Source organism: Rhinoraja longicauda, chromosome 23 (assembly GCF_053455715.1).
Source record: "Rhinoraja longicauda isolate Sanriku21f chromosome 23, sRhiLon1.1, whole genome shotgun sequence".
In the NCBI taxonomy this organism is placed as follows: domain Eukaryota; kingdom Metazoa; phylum Chordata; class Chondrichthyes; order Rajiformes; family Arhynchobatidae; genus Rhinoraja; species Rhinoraja longicauda.
The window spans coordinates 32,331,512-32,355,366 of record NC_135975.1 but is presented as its reverse complement, the minus strand read 5'-3'; the positions used below and the strand labels follow the sequence as shown (position 1 = coordinate 32,355,366).

The following is a 23,855-nucleotide window of genomic DNA, read 5'->3' as shown; positions in this document are numbered from 1 at the left end:
CACAACAGGGACAATTTACAGAAGCCAATTAATCTACAAACCTGACACGGTGGCGCAGCGGTAGAGTTGCTGCCTTATAGCACCAGAGACCCGGGTTCGATCCTGACCACAGATGCTGATTGAAGGGAGTTTGTACGTTCTCCCCGTGACCGCGTGGGTTTCTCCGGGTGCTCCGGTTTCCTCCCACACTCCAAAGACGTGTGGGTTTGTAGGTTAATTGGCCTCAGTACGAATTGTAAATTGTCCCTAGTGTGTCGGATAGGCCTAGTGTGGTCGCTGGTCGACGCGGACTCGATGGGCCAAAGGGCCTGTTTCCACACTGTATCTAAACTAAACAACCAAACTAAACTAAAGGAGAGAAAACTACTTAACTTATTACCCCACATACCTGTCAACTTCTCAGAGATTCTCCCGCTCGTCATTTAATAGGGGCCGATTAACCCGACCAAACCTGTGCGTCTTTGGGGTGTGGGAGGAAACCGGAGCACCCGGAGGAAACCCACGCGGTCACGGGGAGAACGTGCAAACTCCACGCCGGCAGCACCCGTAGTCGGGATGGAACCCGGGTCTCTGGCGCTGTGAGGCAGTGGATCTGCCCTATAATTTATGGGCAACAACTTTAAACAGTAAAAGCCAGGTCTGTAACACCTTATTCTTTCTTGTTTTAGGAATTATGGAGCTTCCCTGTACGCGCAGTCTCAAGCTCAGAATGATGGCTGCCAGCAGGTGCTGTGGCTCTATGGAGACGATGAGAAGATAACAGAGGCAGGAACAATGAATCTATTCCTTTACTGGATAAACGAGCAAGGAGGTGCAGTTATGCCAAAATTAAGCTTCATTCTTGCGGTGTTACGTATGTTCATACAGGCGCTACCTCATTTTGGGCGGCATGGTGGAGTTGCTGCCTCACAGCGCCAGAGACCCGGGTTCCATCCTGACCTTGGGCGCTGTTTGTACGGAGTCTGCACGCTCTCCCCGTGACCCGCGTGGGTTTTCTCCGGGCGCTTCGGTTTCCTCCCGCACTCCAAAGACGTGCAGGTTTGGAGGAATAATTAGCTTGGGTAAAAACTGTGAGTTGTCCCGAGTGTGTGTGTGTGTGTGTAGGATGGTGCTAGCGTGCGGGGATCGCTGGTCGGCGCCGACTCGGCGGGCCGAAGGGCCTGTTTCCGCGCTGTCCCTCAACTAAATATAATAGGCGACTAGCGTAAACTTGCACTTACATCAGCAATTGTTGGAGCCCGCTGCTTTCTTTCAGAGCTCTGGGGAGCTGTGTGTTGCCCATCAGACTGCGAAGGTTCTCCCTGTCAACTCCACACAGACGTTAATCCGAAGGGTCGCTCTGCTGTGAACCTAAGACGGCAATCGGACAATACAGTGGCGAGTCCTTCGGCAGTCTGATGGGCAACTCACAGCTACCCAGAGCTCTGAATTCACCACCCCTTTTTTTTCCTAATCAAAAATAATTATTTAAATATTAAAATAATATATACAATACCATAAAACTACCACAGAACCCACCATCGTAATACAAGACAAACAATAAAACTATTACACAACTATCTTACACTCCTTGTCCAGGGTGTATTCAACACCCGCGGTGCCCAGTTGTCCCGGAAATCCCCCAGGGTGCCCGTGGACAGCGAGTAGCCCCTCTCCAAACCCAACCCGGGCGCGGACGTAACCCCGGAAAAGGGGCAGGCAGCCGGCTCGGGCAGAGCCCTCTTCCGCCCGGCGCCGTGACTCGCGGACGGCCGGCTTGGCCAGGCCCAGGAGCAACCCAATCTTCGGCCCCCTACCCTCTCCCCTGCGCACAGGTTGTCCAAAGATGAGGATGGTGGGTGAGAAATCTTATCGAAACGTATAAGATTATTAAGGGGTTGGACACGTTAGAGGCAGGAAACATGTTCCCAAATTTGGGGGAGACCAGAACAAGGGGCCACAGTTTAAGAATAAGGGGTAGGCCATTTAGAACAGAGATGAGGAAAAACTTTTTCAGTCAGAGAGTTGTGAATCTGTGGAATTCTCTGCCTCAGAAGGCAGTGGAGGCCAATTCTCTGAATGCATTGAAGAGAGAGCTGGATAGAGCTCTTAAGGATAGCGGAGTCAGGGGGTATGGGGAGAAGGCAGGAACGGGGTACTGATTGAGAATGATCAGCCATGATCACATTGAATGGTGGCTCGAAGGGCCGAATGGCCTCCTCCTGCACCTATTGTCCATTGTCTATTGTTTATAAGTGCAGCCAGCAGGCAAGGAGCAGCCCCTTTAGATAATGGAACAGGGGCTGCAACCTCACACACTCCATGTACACGTGGTAACACAGACTCTTCTGTACATTCACCCCCCCCCCCCGGTGCTCCAGTGTCCTCCCACATCCCCAGACACCGTCAGCAGGTTGATTCTTGCTGTAAACTAGTAGTGTAGGTGTGTTGCAGTGAGAATCAGGGTGGGTTGATGAGTGAGAGGGAACAGGTTGCAGTAAGACAGATACAGTACGTGGGTCTGAGAAATGGCAGAGGCTCGATGGGCTGAATGGCCTTCTGCCTTCAGAGAAAACAGGGGAAATATCAGTTTTCCTTGCCTACTGAATGAATCATAAACATATTAGAGTTCTGAATGCATTCAAGAGGGAGCTAGATAGAGCTCTTAAAGATAGCGGATTCAGGGGGTATGGGGAGAAGGCAGGAACGGGGTACTGATTGAGAATGATCAGCCATGATCACATTGAATGGCGGTGCTGGCTCAAAGGGCCGAATGGCCTACTCCTGCTCCTATTGTCTATTGTCTATTGTCATAGAGTGATACAGCTTGGAAACAAGCCCTTCCTTCCCTGACTCTCAGTCTGAAGAAGGGTCTCGATGTATAACCAACATCTGCAATGTCTATATTTGTGTGTGTGTGTGTGTGTGTATATGTGTGTGTGTGTGTGTGTGTGTGTGTGTGTGTGTGTGTGTGTGTGTGTGTGTGTGTGTGTGTGTGTGTGTATATATATATATATACACACACACATACATGCACAATACACACACATATATGGAGACACACATATGTACAGGAAGGAACTGCAGATGCTGGTTTACACCGAAGACAGACACAAAATGCTGGAGTAACTCAGCGGGTCAGGCAGCATCTCTGGAGAGAAGGAATGGGTGACGTTTCGGGCCGAGACCCTTCTTCAGACTGAGACTCAGGGAGAGAGGGTCGAGAGATATGGAAGGGTAAGATGTGGAAACATCTGGCATTTTCATCACCTATTCAGGTGCTGTATCTCGACACTAAACTAATACTAAGTGTGGACATATATATATAAATCTATATATATCTATATATCTATATACTAAAACTCTCGATTGTTATCTTGTTTGTGACTGAACTTCAGCCAAAATGGTACACGATAGCGCGACAATTGTAGGCCCACCTTACTCACCGTTGTCACTTTAGTGATAACGCAAGTAGTTTTATTGAAATCGGTGTTATAATTTTTAGTTATTCACATTTTAAAGTTTAAAAGGAGGGGAGGGGGAGGGGAGGAGGGACAGGGAGGGGGGGAGTGGGGGAGAAGGGAGAGGGGAGGGGGGTTGAGGAGAGAGGGGAGGGGGAGGGTGCTGTACCAATGCAGGAGAGGTTTGGGCCCAACGGGGCCACTTGGTCTAGTATGTACTTAGATCTTGAAGCTCATAGATATCTTTATAGCAGAGATAAGCTTTGCCAGGTTTCTTTAGGCAGAGGTCATTCACTCGATGATTAGATTGCTTTACCACTTCCTGGTTGTGGCTGGTCCATTTTCGCTTTTTAAAAAAAAATTACTTTCAGAAATTTCGCCCCCTAAGCGAAAGTATCGTAAGCTAAATAAAAGCCAATTTAATCGCACAAAGTGCAAAGGGGGATGTCCGTATGGGTTCTCTCCATTTCATTATGAAGGTAACCATGCTCTATTTAAAGTCCCCCCTCCCCCCCTTCCCCCCCCCCCCCTGCCTTTAATAAAACCCGCTTGATCCTCACCGGTAACACAGAAACATCTGAACTGATGGCAGAGGTTTTTAAGTGAAAGATGGTGCTGATGAGGGATGGGAGATAAGATTGTGCCATTACCACACGGTGGAAAGCTACACCTAGCCGCAGTGACACACAGATTAATGCCTCGCTCTGTGCCTTAGCAGGCTGCTTTCTCAGGCTTAATTAGCAATGTGGTGGGGATTGTTTCGTCAGTGCGAGGAAGAAAGAGGCCTGGACAATGAGCTGGAGGGAGCCATTCAAGGGCATCGCTCTCCACCCCCCCCTCCCCCCCCCTCCTGCAGCACGCAGGGAGTTGCCTGAAGTCACACTTATTACACCTATTACGATAGCAGCATGCAATTTTTTTTTCCAGCGTCTTTTCTGAAGTCCTGCACCACTTTGCAGCCAAGGAACTACTTGTTCTGAAGGGCGGCCATTGAGGCAATGTGGTCAGAAAGGCAGGTGATCCACCTCCTGCAAAACGGCGGCAGATAGTAAAGTGAGCGAGTGGCGTTCTTACCTGCTGCCCACGGCTCTTCTGCACTGAGGTCTCATTGAGTCATAGAGTGTGGAAGCAGGACCTTCGGCCCAACTTGCCCACACCAGCCAACATGTCCCGTCTCTACCAGCCCCACCTGCCCGCGTTTGGCCCACATCCCTCTAAACCCGTCCAATCCATGTGCCTGTCTAACTGTTTCTTAAACGTTGGGATAGTCCCCGCCTCAGCTACAAAATCCTACGTGATTCACTTCAGAAACAAAGTGTGTGCTGAATCCAGCAACCTGTACAAGATCCAGCAGAAAATGACCATCAGCTGGAGATGACAGTTAATTACTAATTTCCGACTTCCTTTGCCACTCCATTCTCAAACGAAATGTGGAATTATAGTCATGGAGTTTTGCAGCCTGGAAAGAGGCCCTTCGGCCCGACTTGCCAATGCCGGCCAACATGTCCCATCTACACTAGTCCCACCTGCCTGCATTTGGCCCATATCCCTCTAAACCTGTCCTATCCTTGTACCTGTCTAAATGCCTCAACTACCTCCTCTGGCAGCTCGTTCTGTACACCCACCACCCTTTGTGTGAGAAGGTTACCCCTCAGATTCCTATTAAATCTTTCCTCCTTCACCTTAAACCTATGTCCTCTGGTTCTCGATTCCCATACTCTGGGCAAGAGACTCTGTGCGTCTGCCCGATCTATTCCTCTCATGATTTTGTATACCTCTGTAAGATCATAGTCCTCCTTACATCTTTACAGTTGCCACATTTAAGATGATAAAAGACACGTCTCTAACCAAGCCTTTGCTCACGTCTATGGTAGTCTTTGTCTGAACAAGCTTCTGTGAGAGATCTAGGGCTGTTTTGTTACATTGAGCACCACATAAAGACAAGTTGTTGCTGGTGTGTGACAGCTTTATTAAAACTTTGTACGACTGAACACAGCAGGGGACATCAGTGACATTTTATGTTCAATCTACTCAGCAGTTGTATTCTCCATTATAAGGGCAATCAGTTTGCAGACACAGACACACACAGACAGACACACACACACACACACACACACACACACACACACACACACACACACACACACACACACACACACACACACACACACATACATAAACACACAGACACACACGCAGTCACACACACACACACACACACACAGACAGGCAGACAAAAAGACTCGCACACACAGACACATACACACAGTCTCACAGATACACACGCGCACACAGACACACACACACACGCACACAGTCAGACACATGCACACAGACACATATACACACACACACGCACAGACACACTCATGCACACAGACATAGACACACAAACACAGACACAGGCACAGACACGCATACAGACACAAAGACACACAGAGACAGACAAACGCGCACACACAGACAGACACACGCGCACACAGACACACGCACACACACAGACAGACACACGCGCACAGACACATATACACACACACAAACACACACACTCACACAGACATAGACACAGACACACACAGACAGACAAACGCGCACATACAGACAGACACACGCGCACACACAGACACACGCGCACACACACACACACACACACACACACACACACACACACACACACACACACACACACACACACACACACACACACACACACACACACACACACACACACACACACACACACACACACACTGCACAATAGAGAGCAAGGTTCTCCTTCCATTCTCTAGCTGAGCTTGAATGCATTTTAAGTGAAGCTCAAATGGACCAGAAGTGTTAAGTTGCCACACAAGAGAACTGGTGTATCTTATCCCGCACTTAATAAACTTAATCATAGTCTGATTACACACCAAGCCTTGATAATAAAAACTACAAGTGCTGGAAAGAAGGAATTGCAGATGCTGGTTAATGCACAAAAGGGCACAAAGTGCTGGAGTAACTCAACAAGTCAGGCAGCATCTCTGGACAACATGGATAGGAGACGTTTTGGGTTGGGAGCTTTACAGGAGAGTCTCGACCTGATACGATACCTATCCATGTTCTCCAGAGATGGTGCCTGACCCGCTGAGTTACTCCAGCACTTCTGTAAGAGTCCCGACCCGAAACGTCACCTATTCATGTTCTCCAGAGATGGTGCCTGACCCGCTGAGTTACTCTGGCACTTTGTGTCCTTTTCTGCAAGGGCTGGAATTGCTCAGCAGGTCAGGCAGCATCTCTGGAGAGAGAATCAGAGTCAATGTTTCATGATGCTGACCTTCCATCAGAGCTAAGCAAAGTTAGAAGGCGGGCATCGTCTTACGTTGCAGATAGGTGGGAGGGTTGCTGGGGGACAGGGGGTGTCAGTGGAAGAGTGGAGACCAGTGGAGACTGAATGGTACAATTGGTGGCACTGGTAGAGGGTGGGTGGGCTTGTGGCTCACAGATGGAGATGATACTCGAGCAAGTGTGAGGTCTAGAATGAAGGAATGAATGAATGAATGAACATTTTATTATCTAGTGTGACAAGTTACAGTGAGATTCTTTGCTTGTATATCCGAGGGAATTAGATAGAGGTTACCCAAAATCAGAGAAATCAATGTTCTAACCATTGGGTTGTGAGACACCCAAACGGTTTATGAGTTGCTGGATTTCCATGGATTGTAACGGGTGAATCTGTCTTCCCATGATACGTTTTGCAAGTAGATTCTTTTCTGTTCTCCCAGAGGAAGAGCTCGTGACAGCGCCATTGGATGGCATCATTTTACCCGGCGTCACGCGGCAAAGCATTGTCGACTTGGCACGCGAGTGGGTCAGTACCGTGTTATGTATATACCACGTAACAACTTTCACCTCACTGCACACACACCTGACTTAATGGGTCTCGTGCCAACAGCCAATTTGCAGCTCTGAACGCAACTTTGGAGCACGACTTATCTGTTTTAATTTTGATTTGAACCATTAAAAATAGTACAGGTGCTCCTCAACTTACGACGCGGTTATGTTCCGATAAACCCATCACAATCCGAAAATATCGAACGTCGAAATGCTCTAATTCCAGAATCCCCTACACTGGGCAAAAGACAATAGATATTGTGCATTTACAATATCTATATTCCATTCATGATTTTATACACCTCTATAAGATCACCCCTCAGCCTCCTGCGCTCCAAGAAATAATGTCCAAGCCTGCCCAACCGCTCCCTATAGGTCAGGCCCTTGAGTCCAGGCAACATCCTCGTGAATCTTCTTTACACTCTTTCCAGCTTAACGGCATTCTTCCTGTAGTAGAGTGACCAAAACTGAACACAATACTCGAAATGCGTCCTCACCAATGTCTTGTAGAAATGTAACATAATGTTCCAAGTTGGGCGGCACGGTGGCGCAGTGGTAGAGCTGCTGCCTTACAGCGAATGCAGCGCCGGAGACCCGGGTTCGATCCCGACTACGGGTGCTGTCTGTACGGAGTTTGTACGTTCTCCCCGTGACCTGCGTGACTTTTCTCCGAGATCTTCGGTTTCCTCCCACACTCCAAAGACATACAGGTTTGTAGGTTAATTGGCTTGGTAAACGTAAACAAAAATTGTCTCTAGTGTGTGCAGGATAGTGTTAGTGTGCGGGGACCGGTGGGCCGAAGGGCCTGTTTCTGCGCTGTATCTCTAAACTAAACGAAACTAAAAAAAGTTCTGTACTTCAATACCCTGACTGAAGGCCAATGTGCCAAAAGCCAACTACATGTGATGGCACTTTCAGGAAAGGATGTACCTGGAAATCCTAGATCCCTCTGCTCCACAACAGTCTTCAGTGCCATTCCATTCACCGTAAAGGTCCTGCCCTGGTGTGACTTCCCGAAATGCAACATCTCACTCACACTTATCTGAATTAAACTCCATTCGCCATGAGACAGAGGTTCACCTGCACCTCCTCCAAACTCATCTATTGCATCCGCTGCTCCAGATATCAACTTCTCTACATCGGCAAAACCAAACGCAGGCTCGGCGATCGCTTTGCTCAACACCTGCGCTCAGTCCGCGATAACCAATCTGATCTCCCGGTGGCTGAGCACTTCAACTCCCCCTCCCATTCCCAGTCTGACCTTTCTGTCATGGGCCTCCTCCAGTGCCATAGTGAGGCCCACCGGAAATTGGAGGAACAGCACCTCATATTTCGCCTGGGCAGCTTGCAGCCCATCAGTATGAACATTGACTTCTCCAACTATAGATAGTTCCTCTGTCCCTCTCTTCCCCTCCCCCTTCCCGGATCTCCCTCTATCTTCCTGTCTCCACCTATATCCTTCCTTTGTCCCGCCCCCCTGACATCAGTCTGAAGAAGGGTCTCGACCCGAAACGTCGCCCATTCCTTCTCTCCTGAGATGCTGCCTGACCTGCTGAGTTACTCCAGCATTTTGTGAATAAAAGCCATTCCTCAGCCCATTCACTTGGCTGGTCAAGATCATGCTGCAATGCATGGTAACTGTGTGTGATGCCATCTACTGTGGTGTCATTGGCAACCTCACTTATCATAGTTATAAATGATTGAAATGTGGGCAATGCCGTTTCAGGCCCACAGCGGTGCTGACACGTGTACCAAGCTTATCGTTGATAGATATTGCTGATATGAACTGGTACTGATTATATTTTGTGTGTGGTCTTTCCCTTTGGGAATGAGAAGAAGAAGTTCAAAGTTGAAGAGCGCCCAGTGACGATGGCCCAGCTGGTCAAAGGTCTGAAGGAAAACCGGGTCAAGGAACTGTTCGGATCGGGAACGGCCTGTGTCGTATGTCCGGTGGGTCGGATCTTGTACAAGGGAGAGGTAAGGACACCGAATATTGGTACTTTGTAATGAGAAGCTACCTTCAACTGGACACACGGAACTGCAGTTGCTGTCTTACCAAAAAAGGCATAAAGTGCTGGAGTAACTCAGTGGGTCAGGCAACATCTCTAAGAGGTGTAGGAAAGAACTGCTGAGTTACTCCTGCTTTTTGTGTCTAACATCTTTAAGAACATGTGTAGGAAAGAACTGCGGATGCTAGCTTTAATCGAAGACAGACACAAAATGCTGGAGTAACTCAGCGGGACAGGCAGCATCTCTGGAGAGAAGGAATGGTGGACGTTTCGGGTCGAGACCCTTCTTCAGACTGAGAGTCTGGGCAGAGGGAAACTAGAGGTATGAAAAGGTACAGAGGACAAAAGAATGAAAGGAATGGAAAAAAACAAATCAATGCCAGCAAAGATGATCAAGGAAAGGTGGAGCCCACAATGAACATACCGCACAGGAACGGGCCCTTCGGCCCACAATGAACATACCGCACAGGAACGGGCCCTTCGGCCCACAATGAACATACCGCACAGGAACGGGCCCTTCGGCCCACAATGAACATACCGCACAGGAACGGGCCCTTCGGCCCACAATGAACATACCGCACAGGAACGGGCCCTTCGGCCCACAATGAACATACCGCACAGGAACGGGCCCTTCGGCCCACAATGTTTGTGCCGAACATGATGCCAAGTCAACCTGATGTCATCTGCCGATACATAATCCACTTTGTAGGTGGGCACTAGCTCCATTTTGTAGATTGTGCCCACCTACAAAATTTAGATAGTGCCCACCTACAAAATTTAGATAGTGCCCACCTACAAAATTTAGATAGTGCCCACCTACAAAATTTAGATAGTGCCCACCTACAAAATTTAGATAGTGCCCACCTACAAAATGAGATAGTGCCCACCTACAAAATGAGATAGTGCCCACCTACAAAATGAGATAGTGCCCACCTACAAAATGTCAGCAGTGCCCATCTACAAAATGTCAGCAGTGCCCACCTACAAAATGTCAGCAGTGCCCACCTACAAAATGTCAGCAGTGCCCACCTACAAAATGTCAGCAGTGCCCATCTACAAAATGTCAGCAATGCCCACCTACAAAATGTCAGCAGTGCCCACCTACAAAATGTCAGCAGTGCCCATCTACAAAATGTCAGCAATGCCCACCTACAAAATGGAAATAGTGCCCACCTACAAAATAGAGATAGTGCCCTCCTATAAAATGGTGAAAGTGCCCACCAACAAAATAGCAGCAGTGCCCACCTACAAAATAGAGATAGTGCCCACCTACAAAATGGTGAAAGTGCCCACCAACAAAATGTCAGCAGTGCCCACCTACAAAATGACAGCAGTGCCCACCTACAAAATGACAGCAGTGCCCACCTACAAAATGACAGCAATGCCCACCTACAAAATAGCAGCAGTGCCCACCTACAAAATAGCAGCAGTGCCCACCTACAAAATAGAGATAGTGCCCACCTACAAAATGGTGAAAGTGCCCACCAACAAAATGGCAGCAATGCCCACCTACAACATGGAGATAGTGCCCACCTACAAAATTTTGACAGTGCCCACCTACAAAATGGCAGCAGTGCCCACCTACAAAATGGTGATAGTGCCTCTCTACAAAATGGCGCAAAATGGAGCCAGTGCTTGCCTCAAAGCAGTAGCAGATCTACATTAAGGGCCTGTCCCACTTAGGTGATTTTAAGGCGACTGCCTGCGACTACGCTGTGGCTGACAGTTCGCCGGGGTGTCGCGGGCATGATCGTGAGGAGTCTTCAAAGAATTGTGGTGGATCTCGGCGCGTCGCTGAGAAATTTACCGGATAGAAATTTCTTGGCGACAGCTGGCTTGTCGCCAGGTATCGTTGCTTATTGCGGGCGCTGTCGCACGCTGTCCCCAGGTTTGCTAGGTTGTCGCAGATGCATTTAGAAGCACGTAATATTAAATCAAGTAAAGTCATTTGAAGATACCATAAAATACTTGTGTTTACCCAATTTATTTACCGTCAGGACATTTGACAGGTAGATTGGAGACGACAGTTTGATGGTCAGGTAAGCGTGGGAATTTCGCGATGTTTATGGCCATCAGCGATTACTTGTAAAGCAGGTTCCCAACCCAGATATGCAACCCAGAAACCTGATAAGCATCTCCCGTACATTTTCAAATAATGCCCACACTCCGCACAAAAATCAATTTAACCACGTTTAAAATTAAATTTCTTAATACTGCAATTCGTAAACTGGAAGTCAATCCAGTTTATGCCTTGTTACTGTGAAGCTCGGTTTTCAAGTAACCCGGGCAAGATGTTATATTTTAAAACTCTCAAGTAAGTACAGACTTGTCAGTGATTTCAGCGAAAATTAGGACGCCGGAGAAGCATTGATAAGCGTGGGAATTTCGCGATGTTTCCGAAGACGGTGTAATCTCTTAGCCAGGGGCATTGTCGTGGTCGTTGTCGTAGGATAAAAGAAAATTTCGGCGATCTGCTACGAAATTGCCTAAGTGGGACAGGCCTTTACAGAATGGTGGCAACGTTTGCTGTTAAATTGCATCAGTGCTTAAACAACTGATTTCAGTTCCAACAGTTCAAAGCTGGCGGGTCCTTTCCAGTTGATTCCTTTGTGGGGTTTTTCAAGGGTGCAACAAAGTGCCTCTGGTTTCCTCTCTGTGTTTCCCCAGAGATTCGACTAATGGAAAATGCCTGAACAGATAAAGGGGTAATCCCCTGCATTGACATCAGCAACAATGGCATGTGCCCCGGTATGGCCTTTCACAAAGCAAAATGCCAGTGAGAAAGATGGTCGAGAGTGACTTAAAGCAAGAGAGAAGGGGCAGTGGGTTAGGAAGGGAATTCTGGAGATTGGTAGCTGAAGATAAGGTCACCAAGGATGAACCAACTACCATTGTGGAATGATTGAGGAAAGTACAGATACTCGAGAAGGTCTATGTGCAGGAGGAGGTCAGAGAGAGGAGATGAGGTTCAGAGAGAACAAGGATCTCATGAAGGGAACTGAAAGCAAGATGAGAATTTTAAAACCAGGACATTACTTGCTTGTACCGGACAGTAAATTGGTCGTGTAAGACGTGTGCAAGAAGGAACTACAGTTTCTGGTTTACACCAAAGATAGACACAAAATGCTGGAGCAACTCAGCGGATCAGGTAGCATCTCTGGAGAAAAAGAATAGGTGACGTTTCGGGTCGGGACCCTTCAATAAATTGGTTGTATGGATTTGGAACTGCCTTACTGAGCCTTGTGGTGGAGGGAGAATATTCAGGCTGGTGGTCTATGACCAGAGGAATTCCACAGGGATCTGTGCTGGGACCTCTGCTGTTTGCGATATAAATATACATAACTGTCTTGGACGTAAGCATAAACGGGTTAGTTAGTGAGTTGGCAGGTGGCTTTTTCACCCAGAGAGTTGTGAATGTGTGGAATTCTCTGCCACAGAAGGCAGTAGAGGCCAATTCACTGGATGAATTTAAAAGAGAGTTAGACAGAGCTCTAGGGGCTACCGGAATCAAGGGATATGGGGAGAAGGCAGGCACAGGTTGATTGTGGATGATCACAGTGAATGGCGGTGCTGGCTCGAAGGGCCAAATGGACTCCTCCTGCCCCTATTTTCTATGTTTCTATGACATCAAGATTGGTCGGGGCGTGAACTGTGAGGAAGGCTGTCAAGGTGTAGATCAGCTACGGAAATGAGCCGTTTGGAGTTTAATCCGAGCGAGGTGTTGCACTTTGAGAGGTCAAATCCAAGGGCAAAATATACAATTAGAGGAATGATCCTTAACAGCTTGGATTTACGGAGGGATATTGGAGTACCAAATGCACAGCTCCCTGAATGTGGCAACACAAGCAAAAGGTTGATAAGGACAAAGCTGTAGTCATTGTCTACATGGACTTCAACAAGGCATTTGATAAGGTTCCGCATGGCAGGCTGTCTAGAAGGTTAGATTGCATGGGATCCAAGGCGAACTAGGATTAGTGTAGACTAGACCAAGTGGACCCGTTGGTCCCAAACCTCTCCTGCATTGGTACAGCACCCTCTCCCCCCCCCCTCCTCCTCTTCCTCCCTCTCCCCCTACCTCCCTAGGAGATAGATTTAAACTTTAAAGTGTGAATAACTTCAATGAAACTTCTTCCATTAGCACCATAGGGACGACGGTGAGTAAGGTGGGCCTAAAATTGTCGCGCTATCGTGTACCATTTTGGCTGTAATTCAGGAACAAACAAACAAACAAACAAACGAGAGTTTTAGTATATAGATGAGTAGTTGATGATCGGCACAAACTCGGTGGGCCGAAACTGTTTGTGTGCTGAATGAGTCTTAACTCCCAACAAAGGTTGTACATGTCTGTGCTATGGTTTCACAAACTTTTTATTCTCTTATTCCAGAACTTGCAAATTCCAGTCTTGGAAAACGGACATAAGTTGGCAAAACAGCTTGTGGGTAGCCTTGCTGATATTCAGGTGAGTGTGAAGTGTAGGAATGAACTGCAGATGCTGGTTTAAACCGAAGTTAGTCACAAAATGCTGGAGTAACTCAGTGGGACAGGCAGCATCTCTGGAGAGAAGGAATGGGTGACGTTTCGGGTCGAGACCCTTCTTCATACTGAGAGTCAGGGGAGAGGGAAACGAGGGATATAAATGGGGGTATAGAGAGATATAGAACAAATGAATGAAAGATATGCAGAAAAGTAACGATGATAAAGGAAACAGGCCATTGTTAGCCTGAAGAAGGGTCTTGACCCGAAAGGTCACCCTTTCCTTCTCTCCTGAGATGCTGGCTGACCCACTGAGTTACTCCAGCCTTTTGTGTCTACCATTGTTAGCTCTGTGGGCTAGGAGAAAATGAGTTACAGGCAGTGAAAGTCAACAAGATGACTTTGAAGCTAGTACATCGACTTGGGTGCTGGAGGGATGGAGAGAGAGGGGATGAAAGGATTTCTTGAAGTAACCCTTCAACCAGAGTAACTCTGGTGCAATACTGAAGTGCACCCCATAACACCCCCCAACATCTGGCAAAACCCAGGGCAGAGCTCTGCCAGCTGTGACAGCTGTGCAACATCTTACAAGCATTGAGATCTCTGACATTCAGAGATGCTTAAAAACTCATAAAAATTGAAATTAAAAAAAGTTAATTAAGGCACTTAAATATAATTCAGAACATTAAACCCAATGCAAAATTAATCTCTCAAAATGATCTTCTTTCTCTCAACATCACAGTGTCTCGAGATGATTTCTCAGTAAAGCTGTTTCTCATAGATACATAGATACACAGACAATTCAGCCTTCGAGCCAGCACCGCCATTCAATGTGATCATGGCTGATCATCCACAATTAGTACCCCGTTCCTGCCTTCTCCCCATACCCCTGGATTCTTCTCAGTCATTCATCTCAGAAACGGGCCCTTCGGCCCACCTTGTCCATGTACCCCAGGATGCCCTATCCACACCAGTCCCATTTGCCCGCTATTTCTAAACTGTTGATAGATACAATTTGCTGGAGTAACTCAGCAGGTCAGGCAGCATCTCTGGAGAGAAGGAATGGGTGATGTTTCCGGTCGAGACCCTTCTTCAGACTGAGAGTCAGGGGAGAGGGAACCGAGATATGGAAGGGTATAAAGAACATGTAAGGTGTGAAAAGAACAGATTAAAGCAGAAGTTGATCAAGGAAGTATACAACCACTCACCCTCCCATTCCCAGTCACAAAGGTTCACCTGCACCTCCTCCAACCACATCTATTGCATCCGCTGCTCTAGATGTCAACTTATTTACATCGGCGAAACCAAGCGCAGGCTCGGCGATCGCTTCGCTCAACACCTGCGCTCGGTCCGCATTAACCAAACTGATCTCCCGGTGGCCGAGCACTTTAACTCACCCTCCCATTCCCAGTCTGACCTTTCTGTCATGGGCCTCCTCCAGTGCCACAGTGAGGCCCACCGGAAATTGGAGGAACAGCACCTCATATTTCGCCTGGGCAGTTTGCAGCCCAGTGGTATGAACGTCGATTTCTCCAACTTTAGATAGTTCCTCTGTCCCTCCCTTCCCCTCCCCCTTCCCAGATCTCCCTTTATCTTCCTGACTCCACCTATATCCTTCCTTTGTCCTGCCCCCCTGACATCAGTCTGAAGAAGGGTCTCGACCCGAAACGTCACCCATTCCTTCTCTCCCGAGATGCTGCCTGACCTGCTGAGTTACTCCAGCATTTTGTGAATAAATCGATTTGTACCAGCATCTGCAGTTATTTTCTTAGTATACAATGAGGTATTTATTCACAAAATGCTGGAGTAACTCAGCAGGTCAGGCAGCATCTCGGGAGAGAAGGAATGGGCGAAATCGCAGTGGAGCAACAGGTAGCGATTTCTCAAGGTATGTCCACTTTGAAGAAGTTCTCCTCCTCTCTTCGACGAGTGTTTAGCAACATCCTCTCTCGCTGCTCCCCCTCTGTGATTTATCTTCCTGTCTCCACCTATATCCTTCCTTTGTCCCGCCTCCCTGACATCAGTCTGAAGAAGGGTCTCGACCGAAACGTCGCCCATTCCTTCTCTCCCGAGATGCTGCCTGACCTGCTGAGTTACTCCAGCATTTTGTCAATAAATACCTTTGATTTATACCAGCATCTGCAGTTATTTTCTTATACTTCTTAAGTGTCCACTGGTTCACTGTTGGCTGAGGGCAAGGTGACAACAAGGCATACAACACAGTAAAATGTAATCAGGAGGGCAGTGGAACTAGCCGGATTACTAGGGTGGGGGATGTACAAAGAGAGAGAGAAAGCAAGGGTTACTTGAAGTTAGAGAACTGTTCCTGTCCAAATGTCTTTTAAAAGCTGTTATAGTACCCGTCTCAACTCCTCTGGCATCTCATTCCATATACCCACCACTCTCTGTGAGAACAAGGTGTCCCTCAGATTCCTAGTAAATCTTTCCCTTCCCACCTTCGAAACATAGAAAATAGGTGCATGAGTAGGCCATTCGGCCCTTCGAGCCAGCACTGCCATTCAATATGATCGTGGCTGATCATCCAAAATCAGTCCTCCGTTCCTGCTTTCTCCCCACATCTCTTGATTTTGTTAGCCCTAAGATCTATATCTAACTCTCTCTTGAATACATTCAGTGAATTGGCCTCCATTGCCTTCTGTGACGGAGAATTCCACAGATTCACAACTCTCTGGGTGAAACAGTTTTTCCTCATCTCAGTCCTAAATAGCCTATCCCTTATTCTTAAATTGTGTCCCTGGTTCTGGACTTGTCCAACATCGGGAACACTTTTCCTGCATTTAGCCTGTCTAATCCCTTAAGAATTTTATATGTTTCTATAAGATTCCATCCCATCCTCCTAAATTCCAGTGAATATAAGCCCAGTCGATCCACTCTTTCATCATATGTTAGTCCCGCCATCCCGAGAATTAACCTGGTGAACCTACGCTACACTCCCTCAATAGCAAGAATTTCCTTCCTCAAGTTAGGAGACCAAAACTGCACACAATACTCCAGGTGCGGTCTCACCGGGGCCCTGTATAACTGCAGTAGGACCTCCTTGCTCCTATACTCAAATCCTCTCGCTATAAAATCTATGTCCACTGGTTTTTGATTCCTCTACTCTGGGTAAAAATTCTGTGCATTCACCCTGTCTTATTCCCCTCATGATTTTATACACCTGAATAAGAGGAGGACTTTGGACTATTTGTGTTTTCTGTTTTGATCCATTTTAAATTGAATTGAATTGAATTGAATAGGTTTATTGGCCAAGTATGTATACATACAAAGAATGTGCCTTGGTGCTCCGCTCGCAAGTAACAACACAAACATACAGTAAACAATTAAGAATAAAGCATAAAACATTAAAACATTAAGAATAAAACATATTTTAAACCTGTGAATGAAATAAAATACCAGAGCAAAAGGAGGCTACAGACTTTTGGTTGTTGAGTAGAGCTACTGCTCGTGGAAAAAAAAGCTGTTTTTATGTCCGGCTGTGGCTGCTTTGTCAGTCCGGAGTCGCCTTCCAGAGGGAAGCCAAAACTGTGGTGACTGTACATTTGTGGTTATGTGAAAGAATGTCACTGTGCTGTACATACGCGACAATAAAGAACCATTGAACCATTGAAGATAACATTGGTGGAAGCAAATAGATGTGGGGACAGAAATTCACAAGATAGGAAAACGTCGACATGTTGCACAATACAATAAACCCTCGTTATAACGGACCTTGGGGGGGGGGGTATTGTGTCCATTATTGACGATTATCCACAATAGTAGAGTGTGGGACCTGCTCCAACCACCCGGCGGTCACTCTGTGAAACAATGGGTTGCGTTCAAATACAAAGTGCTTTTGACGGCTAAAAATGTGTTTTTATTTCTGCAAGCTAAACATACTAAAGGCTGTTTGTTACATTGTTTAATGGAGTTAAGTGTCGATTGGAGCGATCGCTTGTCAATTCCAATACCTTGTCAATTCCAATGCCTTGTCAATGTCAATGTGCCTTGTCAATGTCAATGCCTTGTCAATGCCAATGCCTTGTCAATTCCAATGCCTTGTCAATTCCAATGCCTTGTCAATTCCAATGCCTTGTCAATGTCAATGCCTTGTCAATTCCAATGCCTTGTCAATGCCAATGCCTTGTCAATGCCAATGCCTTGTCAATGCCAATGCCTTGTCAATTCCAATGCCTTGTCAATGCAAATACCTTGTCAATTCCGACGCCTTGTCAATTCCAACGCCTTGTCAATGCAAATACTTTGACAATTCCAAATCCTTGTCAATGCAAATACCTTGTCAATTCCAATGCCTTGTCAATGCAAATACTTTGACAATTCCAAATCCTTGTCAATGCAAATACCTTGTCAATTCCAATAGCCTCCGCAGTGTAACTAACTAGCAGCCTGTGTTCTTGAACAGACAGTGTGCTCCAACCAAAATCCATCATGAAGAGACCTGTAATAACGAGGATTTAGTGTAGAGGAATTACGGAGAGGTGGTATGTTGATGATTACCCCATTGGTAAGACGTGAGACTTGATGCTTGTGCACTGCTTTAACCTACGCCCTCGTGTTAATCGGATGTACATATCTTTGACAGTACGGCCGTAAAGCGAGTGACTGGACCTACCAGGTGGCATGAAGCTGGGTGCCCTCATCGCGAGCCGTCCGGGCAGTCGAGCGAGTGCAATGTCTCAAAGTAACACCGACTCCTCTTCAACGGCATGGGGCGCGGAGCGACGGTTCTCTGGCCCTTTGCCAGCAGTAGAATAAAGCACAAATCATCTTGTAATATAAACCTGATTTCCAATTGTGTTGGATGCCAGTAGGTTTGTGTCCGGCAGCAGAGGCCGCAGGCACTACCTCCCCTTAGGTCTCTGTTTGGTTCTGCCGAACATCTCTATTTACACGTCTCCCGTATAGTGACTGTGTGTGGTGCTACCTCCTGACGTAAGACATGTTGTCACCTAGTAGTGTTCCCCATATCCAGGGACAGCAATACTACAAAGCATACCTATGTGTGCAAGTCTTTATTAATTGGGGTTAGTGACTCCCTATGTAGATAGCAATAGTACAAAGAATACATTTGTGTTCAAGTCTTTATTAATTGGGGTTAGTGACTCCCTATGTAGACAGCAATACTACAAAGCATACATTTGTGGACAACCCTTTATTAAATGGGGTTAGTGAACCCTTCAAAGTTTGATAGTTTCCTCAACCTAGGTAATATGCTGTAGGTAAAGGTCGACACTACATAGTCTATGCTTGTAAAATCCTACCTTCCTCAGAAAGTATTGGTATTGCTTTGCTACTGTGGTGTGCACCGCGATGCAGTTTTGTGTGCTACCCAGTCAAATTATACCATCCTCGTGTACAATCAAGCCATAAGCAAGTACTACAGGCAGTGCAAAGAAAAGAAATACCAGCCTGCGAAGTGTAGTGTTACAACTGCAGAGAAAATGCAATTTCTTTTAAAGTGCAAGGGCCTGCAAAGAGGTAGGTTGGAGGACTGGGAGTGTATCCTTAGCCTTTAGTGGACTGTTTAGTAGTGTGTAAACAGCGAGGAAGAAGTACTGTATTAGTAAATTGTGGTGCCTTCAATGTGTTTCAAAAAGTAAAACTATACCAGTTGAACATGCCAAATAGTAGATTTCTACAAGCTGTGTGCCAAACTAAGACTCGTGTGACATTATGTGACCATTTGATAATTTATATACAGCCTTTGGTAAATTTCTGATACAGGTTCACCACCGACTTTCCAGCAACTGGTGGTCCGGCACCTCCTTAAATCCTGACAAAGTTATGAGAGCGCGCTTAAAAATCCCCCCCCCCCCCCCCCCCCACAGATGTCCCCCCGGAAATGTGGTGCCCAGGCCAGGTGGGGCGGCCGATCTCGACCTCATCCAGACTTCCGTGGATCTATCGGCGGGTCGGATTTGCCGTCTGCGGCCGGAGCTCTGGAACTCCGGCCCGGCCGGAATCGGCAGATTTAGATTTAGATTTAGAGATACAGTGTGGAAACAGGCCCTTCGGCCCACCGAGTCTGCGCCGCCCAGCGATCCCCGCACATTAACACTATCCTACACACACTGGGGACAATTTTTACCCAGTCAATTAACCTACAAACCTGTACGTCTTTGGAGTGTGGGAGGAAACCGAAGATCTCGGAGAAAACCCACGCAGGTCACGGGGAGAACGTACAAACTCCGTACAGACGGCGCCCGTAGTCAGGATCGAACCTGAGTCTCCGGCGCTGCATTCGCTGTAAGGCAGCAACTCTACCGCTGCGCCACCGTGACCACCCTTCCCATCCCATCCCTTCCCATCTCCGACCTCCGAGGCCGACTCTGGCCGTGACCTCTGTTGGTTCGGCCAAAACGGATAATCTAATCCGGCGAAGCTCTGGAGCCAAGTGCGTTGGCAAATCGGTGGTGGACCTGTACTGTTAAATACATGCAAGATGCATCATGGTGTTGAGATTTAAAAGAGGACATATTAATGATATCTGTTCCTGTGATGTATTTCTTCTCTATTGCTTTCCTACATTGTGAAGATGATGACTTAGAAAGACATGCTTGAATTTGAAGTACGAACGGGTTATAGAACGTGTATGAATAGAACAAATATATTAGATTCTTCCTCCACAATTCTTTCAATAAATAGCTTTAAGGTGAGAATGGCAAAGTTTAAAGGGAATTTGCGGGATATGTTTTTTCCACAGAGGGTGGCGGGTACATGGACCACACTACCAGGGGTGGTGGTGACAGATACGATAGTGTGTTTAAGAGACTTTTGGAGACGGAGTTACATGGATGTTTGGATGCGGAGGTACATGTGCGGGTAGATAAGAGATGTTCATGGCATCATGTTCAGCACAGACGTTGTGGGCCGAAGGGCCTGTTCCTGTGCTGCACTGGTGCATGTTCTGAAATACTCTGCAGTGCTGGAGGTACGCAGCGGGTCAAGCAGCATCCGGCGAGGGCAATGTTTTAGGTCAGATCCCTTCTTCAGACAGGGGATCAAGGAACGTCGCCTGCCCTATTTCCCTCCACAGATGCCGCCCGACCCTCTAGAGTTCCGCTAGCACTTCTGTTGCATTTTGCCCAAGATGCCAGCATCTGCAGTCTTCAGTGGGATGGTTAAATGGGCACACTGACCCTACAGTGTAGCTCATGTTACCACTCCTCACACACACGGCACTGAGTTGTTGCACAATGGGATTGAACTGTACAGGCATAGCAGTGATCGGAGCCACTCATAGCCTGGATTGGATTGCATGCATGTCAAGAGGTTGGTTTTAAGGTAGGCATTTTGAAGCGGGCAGGCAAATGGAGCTCAGATGCAGGGCGAGTTGTAGTGTTGGTTCAGACTCCAAGGACTTTGTACAACAGGCACGTTGGCGAAGCTCGCAGTGCCAGAGACCGCAGGGGTGTGTTTTCCAAACAGAGGGTGGTGGGGGCCTGGAACACATTGCCCGGCGTGGTGGTCGAGGCAGATACGACAGAGACTTTTAGATAAGCTCATGAATGCGCAGGGAATGGCGGGACATGGGTTATGTGCAGGCAGATAAGCAGATGCTATTGCAACGTTTAAGAAACATTTGGACAGATACATGGATAGGACAGGTTTAGAGGGATATGGGCCAGACGCAGGCAGGTGGGACTAGTGTAGATGGGCCATGTTGGCTGGTGTAGGCAAGCAGGGCCTGTTTCCACGCCGTATCACTCTGTGACTCTAAGATCGAGTTGGTCTTGTCATCATATTAGACATTGTGGGCTGAAGGGCCTGTTCTGTTTTTCTCCCTGCACGTTCTGTCTTAAGATGCGTAGGAAGGAACTGCAGATGCTGGCTTAAACCGAAGATAGACGCAAAAAGCTGGAGTAACTCAGCGGGTCAGACAGCGTCTCTGGAGAATAGGAATAGGTGACGCTTCAGGTCGCGACTGGGAGTCAGGGGAAAGGGAAACGAGAGGTATAGACGGTGATGTCGAGAGATAATAGAACAAGTGAATGAAAGATATGCAAAAACGTAACCGGTGATCAAGGAAAGGTGGAGCCCACAATGGTGCATTGTTGGCTGTGGGCTAGGTGATAACGAGCGGTACAGACCTTTCAAGGACCGGTGCTTACAAGGAACAAGACCTTGTGGCCCTGGTGAGTTCTTGGAGATCCTACACCGTGCTTGTACGTTGTGTGGTGTGGAACAGTGCAGGGCTGTTGTGTGAGATCTATTGTTGTTTACACCTACACCCTCAAGATTAGCTCAATAAAGTACTTGTGTTGGAATCCTTTTACATTTTTGTACTGTCTTCAATACTCAGATTTTGTTCTAAAAATGTACTGTATTAAAAATCAGTTGTGATTTTTAATAAATAAAAGACGCGACACTTAAACGTGTGAGTCAGACATCATATAATTCTTTTCCAATAATGAATGTGCGGTGGCGAAGGGGTGGAGTTGCTGCCTTTCAGCGCCAGAGACCCGGGTTCCATCCTGACTACGGGTGCTTGTCCGTACGGAGTGTGCATGTTCTCCCTGGGACCGTGTGGGTTTTCTCCGGGTGCTCTGGTTTCCTCCCACACACGAAAGGCTTGTAGGTGAATTGGCTTCTGTAAATTGTCCCTGGCGTGTCGGACTGATCTAGTGTACGGTTGACCGTTGGCCGGAGCGGACTCGGTGGGCCGGTCTCCACGCTGTACCTCCAAACTAGACAGAGAAACAGAACGCTGGAAGATCTCAGTGGGACCAGCAGCATCTGTGGAGGCAAAAGGTAGAGAGCTTTGTCACAGTGTCACAGAGTGATACAGTGCGTAAACAGGCCCTTTGGACCAACTTGCCCACACCGGCCAACATGTCCCATCTACACTGGTCCCACCTGCCTGCGTTTGGTCCACATCCCTCCAAACCTGTCCTATCCATGTCCCGTTCTAACTGTTTCTTAAACGTTGGGATAGTCCCTGCCTCAACTACTTCCTCCGGCAGCTCGTTCCATACACCCACCACCCTTTGTGTGAAAAAGCTACCCTTCAGATTCCTATTAAATCTTTTCCCCTTCACCTTAAACCTATGTCCTCTGTTCCTCGATTCACCTACTCTGGGCAAGAGACTCTGTGCGTCTACCCGATCTATTCCTCTCATGATTTTATACACCTCAGTAAGATCACCCCTCATCCTCCTACGCTCCAAGGAATAAGAGTCCCAGCCTGCTCAACCACTCCCTATAGCTCAGACCCTGCACATACATGCCTATTGGGTTGTGTGTTGAAGATGGCCACAATAATTGGTCTTCCCTTGATTGTCACCACATCCGTCATCGATTCCAAGGCGTCAAAGTAGAAGTAGGAATCTCCCGGCATGGAGCAATTAAGATGGACTTTCAGGAGAGAAGTGCAGTATTTCTCCAGCTCCCTGTCATTCTTGCAAGCCCTCGCCACAAGAGAGAAGAGTGGTGGCGGGAAGAGGAAAGATTACTGGCAGAGGGCAGGAGGAGGGAAGGGTGGGGACAGAGATTGGTGGGTGAAGGTGAGTCAGGAGGGGAGAGGATGGAGGACAGATGTAACTAGGAGGGGAAGGGAGGCCAAAAAGGTGAGATTTACCACAATGCTGCCTGGATTTGGGGGTCATTAGCTACAATTGGAGATGCTGGTTTGGACTGAAGGTAGACACAAAATGCTGGAGTAACTCAGCATGACAGGCAGCATCTCTGGAGAGAAGGAATGGGTGACTTTTCGGGCCTTCTCTTGTTGCGTGTTAACCAGTCAGCGGAAAGGCAACACATGATTATAATCGAGCCAGTCATAGTGTGCAGATACATGATAAGGGAATAATGTTTAGTGCAAGATAAAGCCAATAAAGTCCAATCAAAAATAGTCCGAGAGTCACCAATGAGGTTGGTAGTGGTTTAAGACTGATCTCTAGTGATGGTAGGATGGTTCAGTTGCCTGATAACAGCTGGGAAGAAACTGTCCCTGAACCCAGAGGTGTGCGTTTTCTCACTTCGGTACCTCTTGCCCGATGGAGAGGGGAGAAGAGGGAGTGGCCGGGGTGAGACTCGTCCTTGATG

General features: G+C 47.4%; 1 protein-coding gene across 2 annotated transcripts in view; it reads left to right on the top strand.

Annotated features, from left to right (window-relative positions):
• The window catches only part of bcat1 (branched chain amino-acid transaminase 1, cytosolic), a 63,359-nt gene extending 41,174 nt beyond the window's left edge, over positions 1–22,185 (top strand). For both annotated transcript variants that reach the window (XM_078420004.1, XM_078420003.1), the window contains 5 exons: positions 669–811; positions 7,202–7,287; positions 9,147–9,287; positions 13,705–13,779; positions 18,394–22,185. In XM_078420004.1, the coding sequence (XP_078276130.1) occupies positions 669–811; positions 7,202–7,287; positions 9,147–9,287; positions 13,705–13,779; positions 18,394–18,435 (487 nt within the window). In that variant the 3' untranslated portion in view covers positions 18,436–22,185. The remainder of the gene's footprint in view (positions 1–668; positions 812–7,201; positions 7,288–9,146; positions 9,288–13,704; positions 13,780–18,393) is intronic.
• The last annotated feature ends 1,670 nt before the right edge of the window (positions 22,186–23,855 follow it).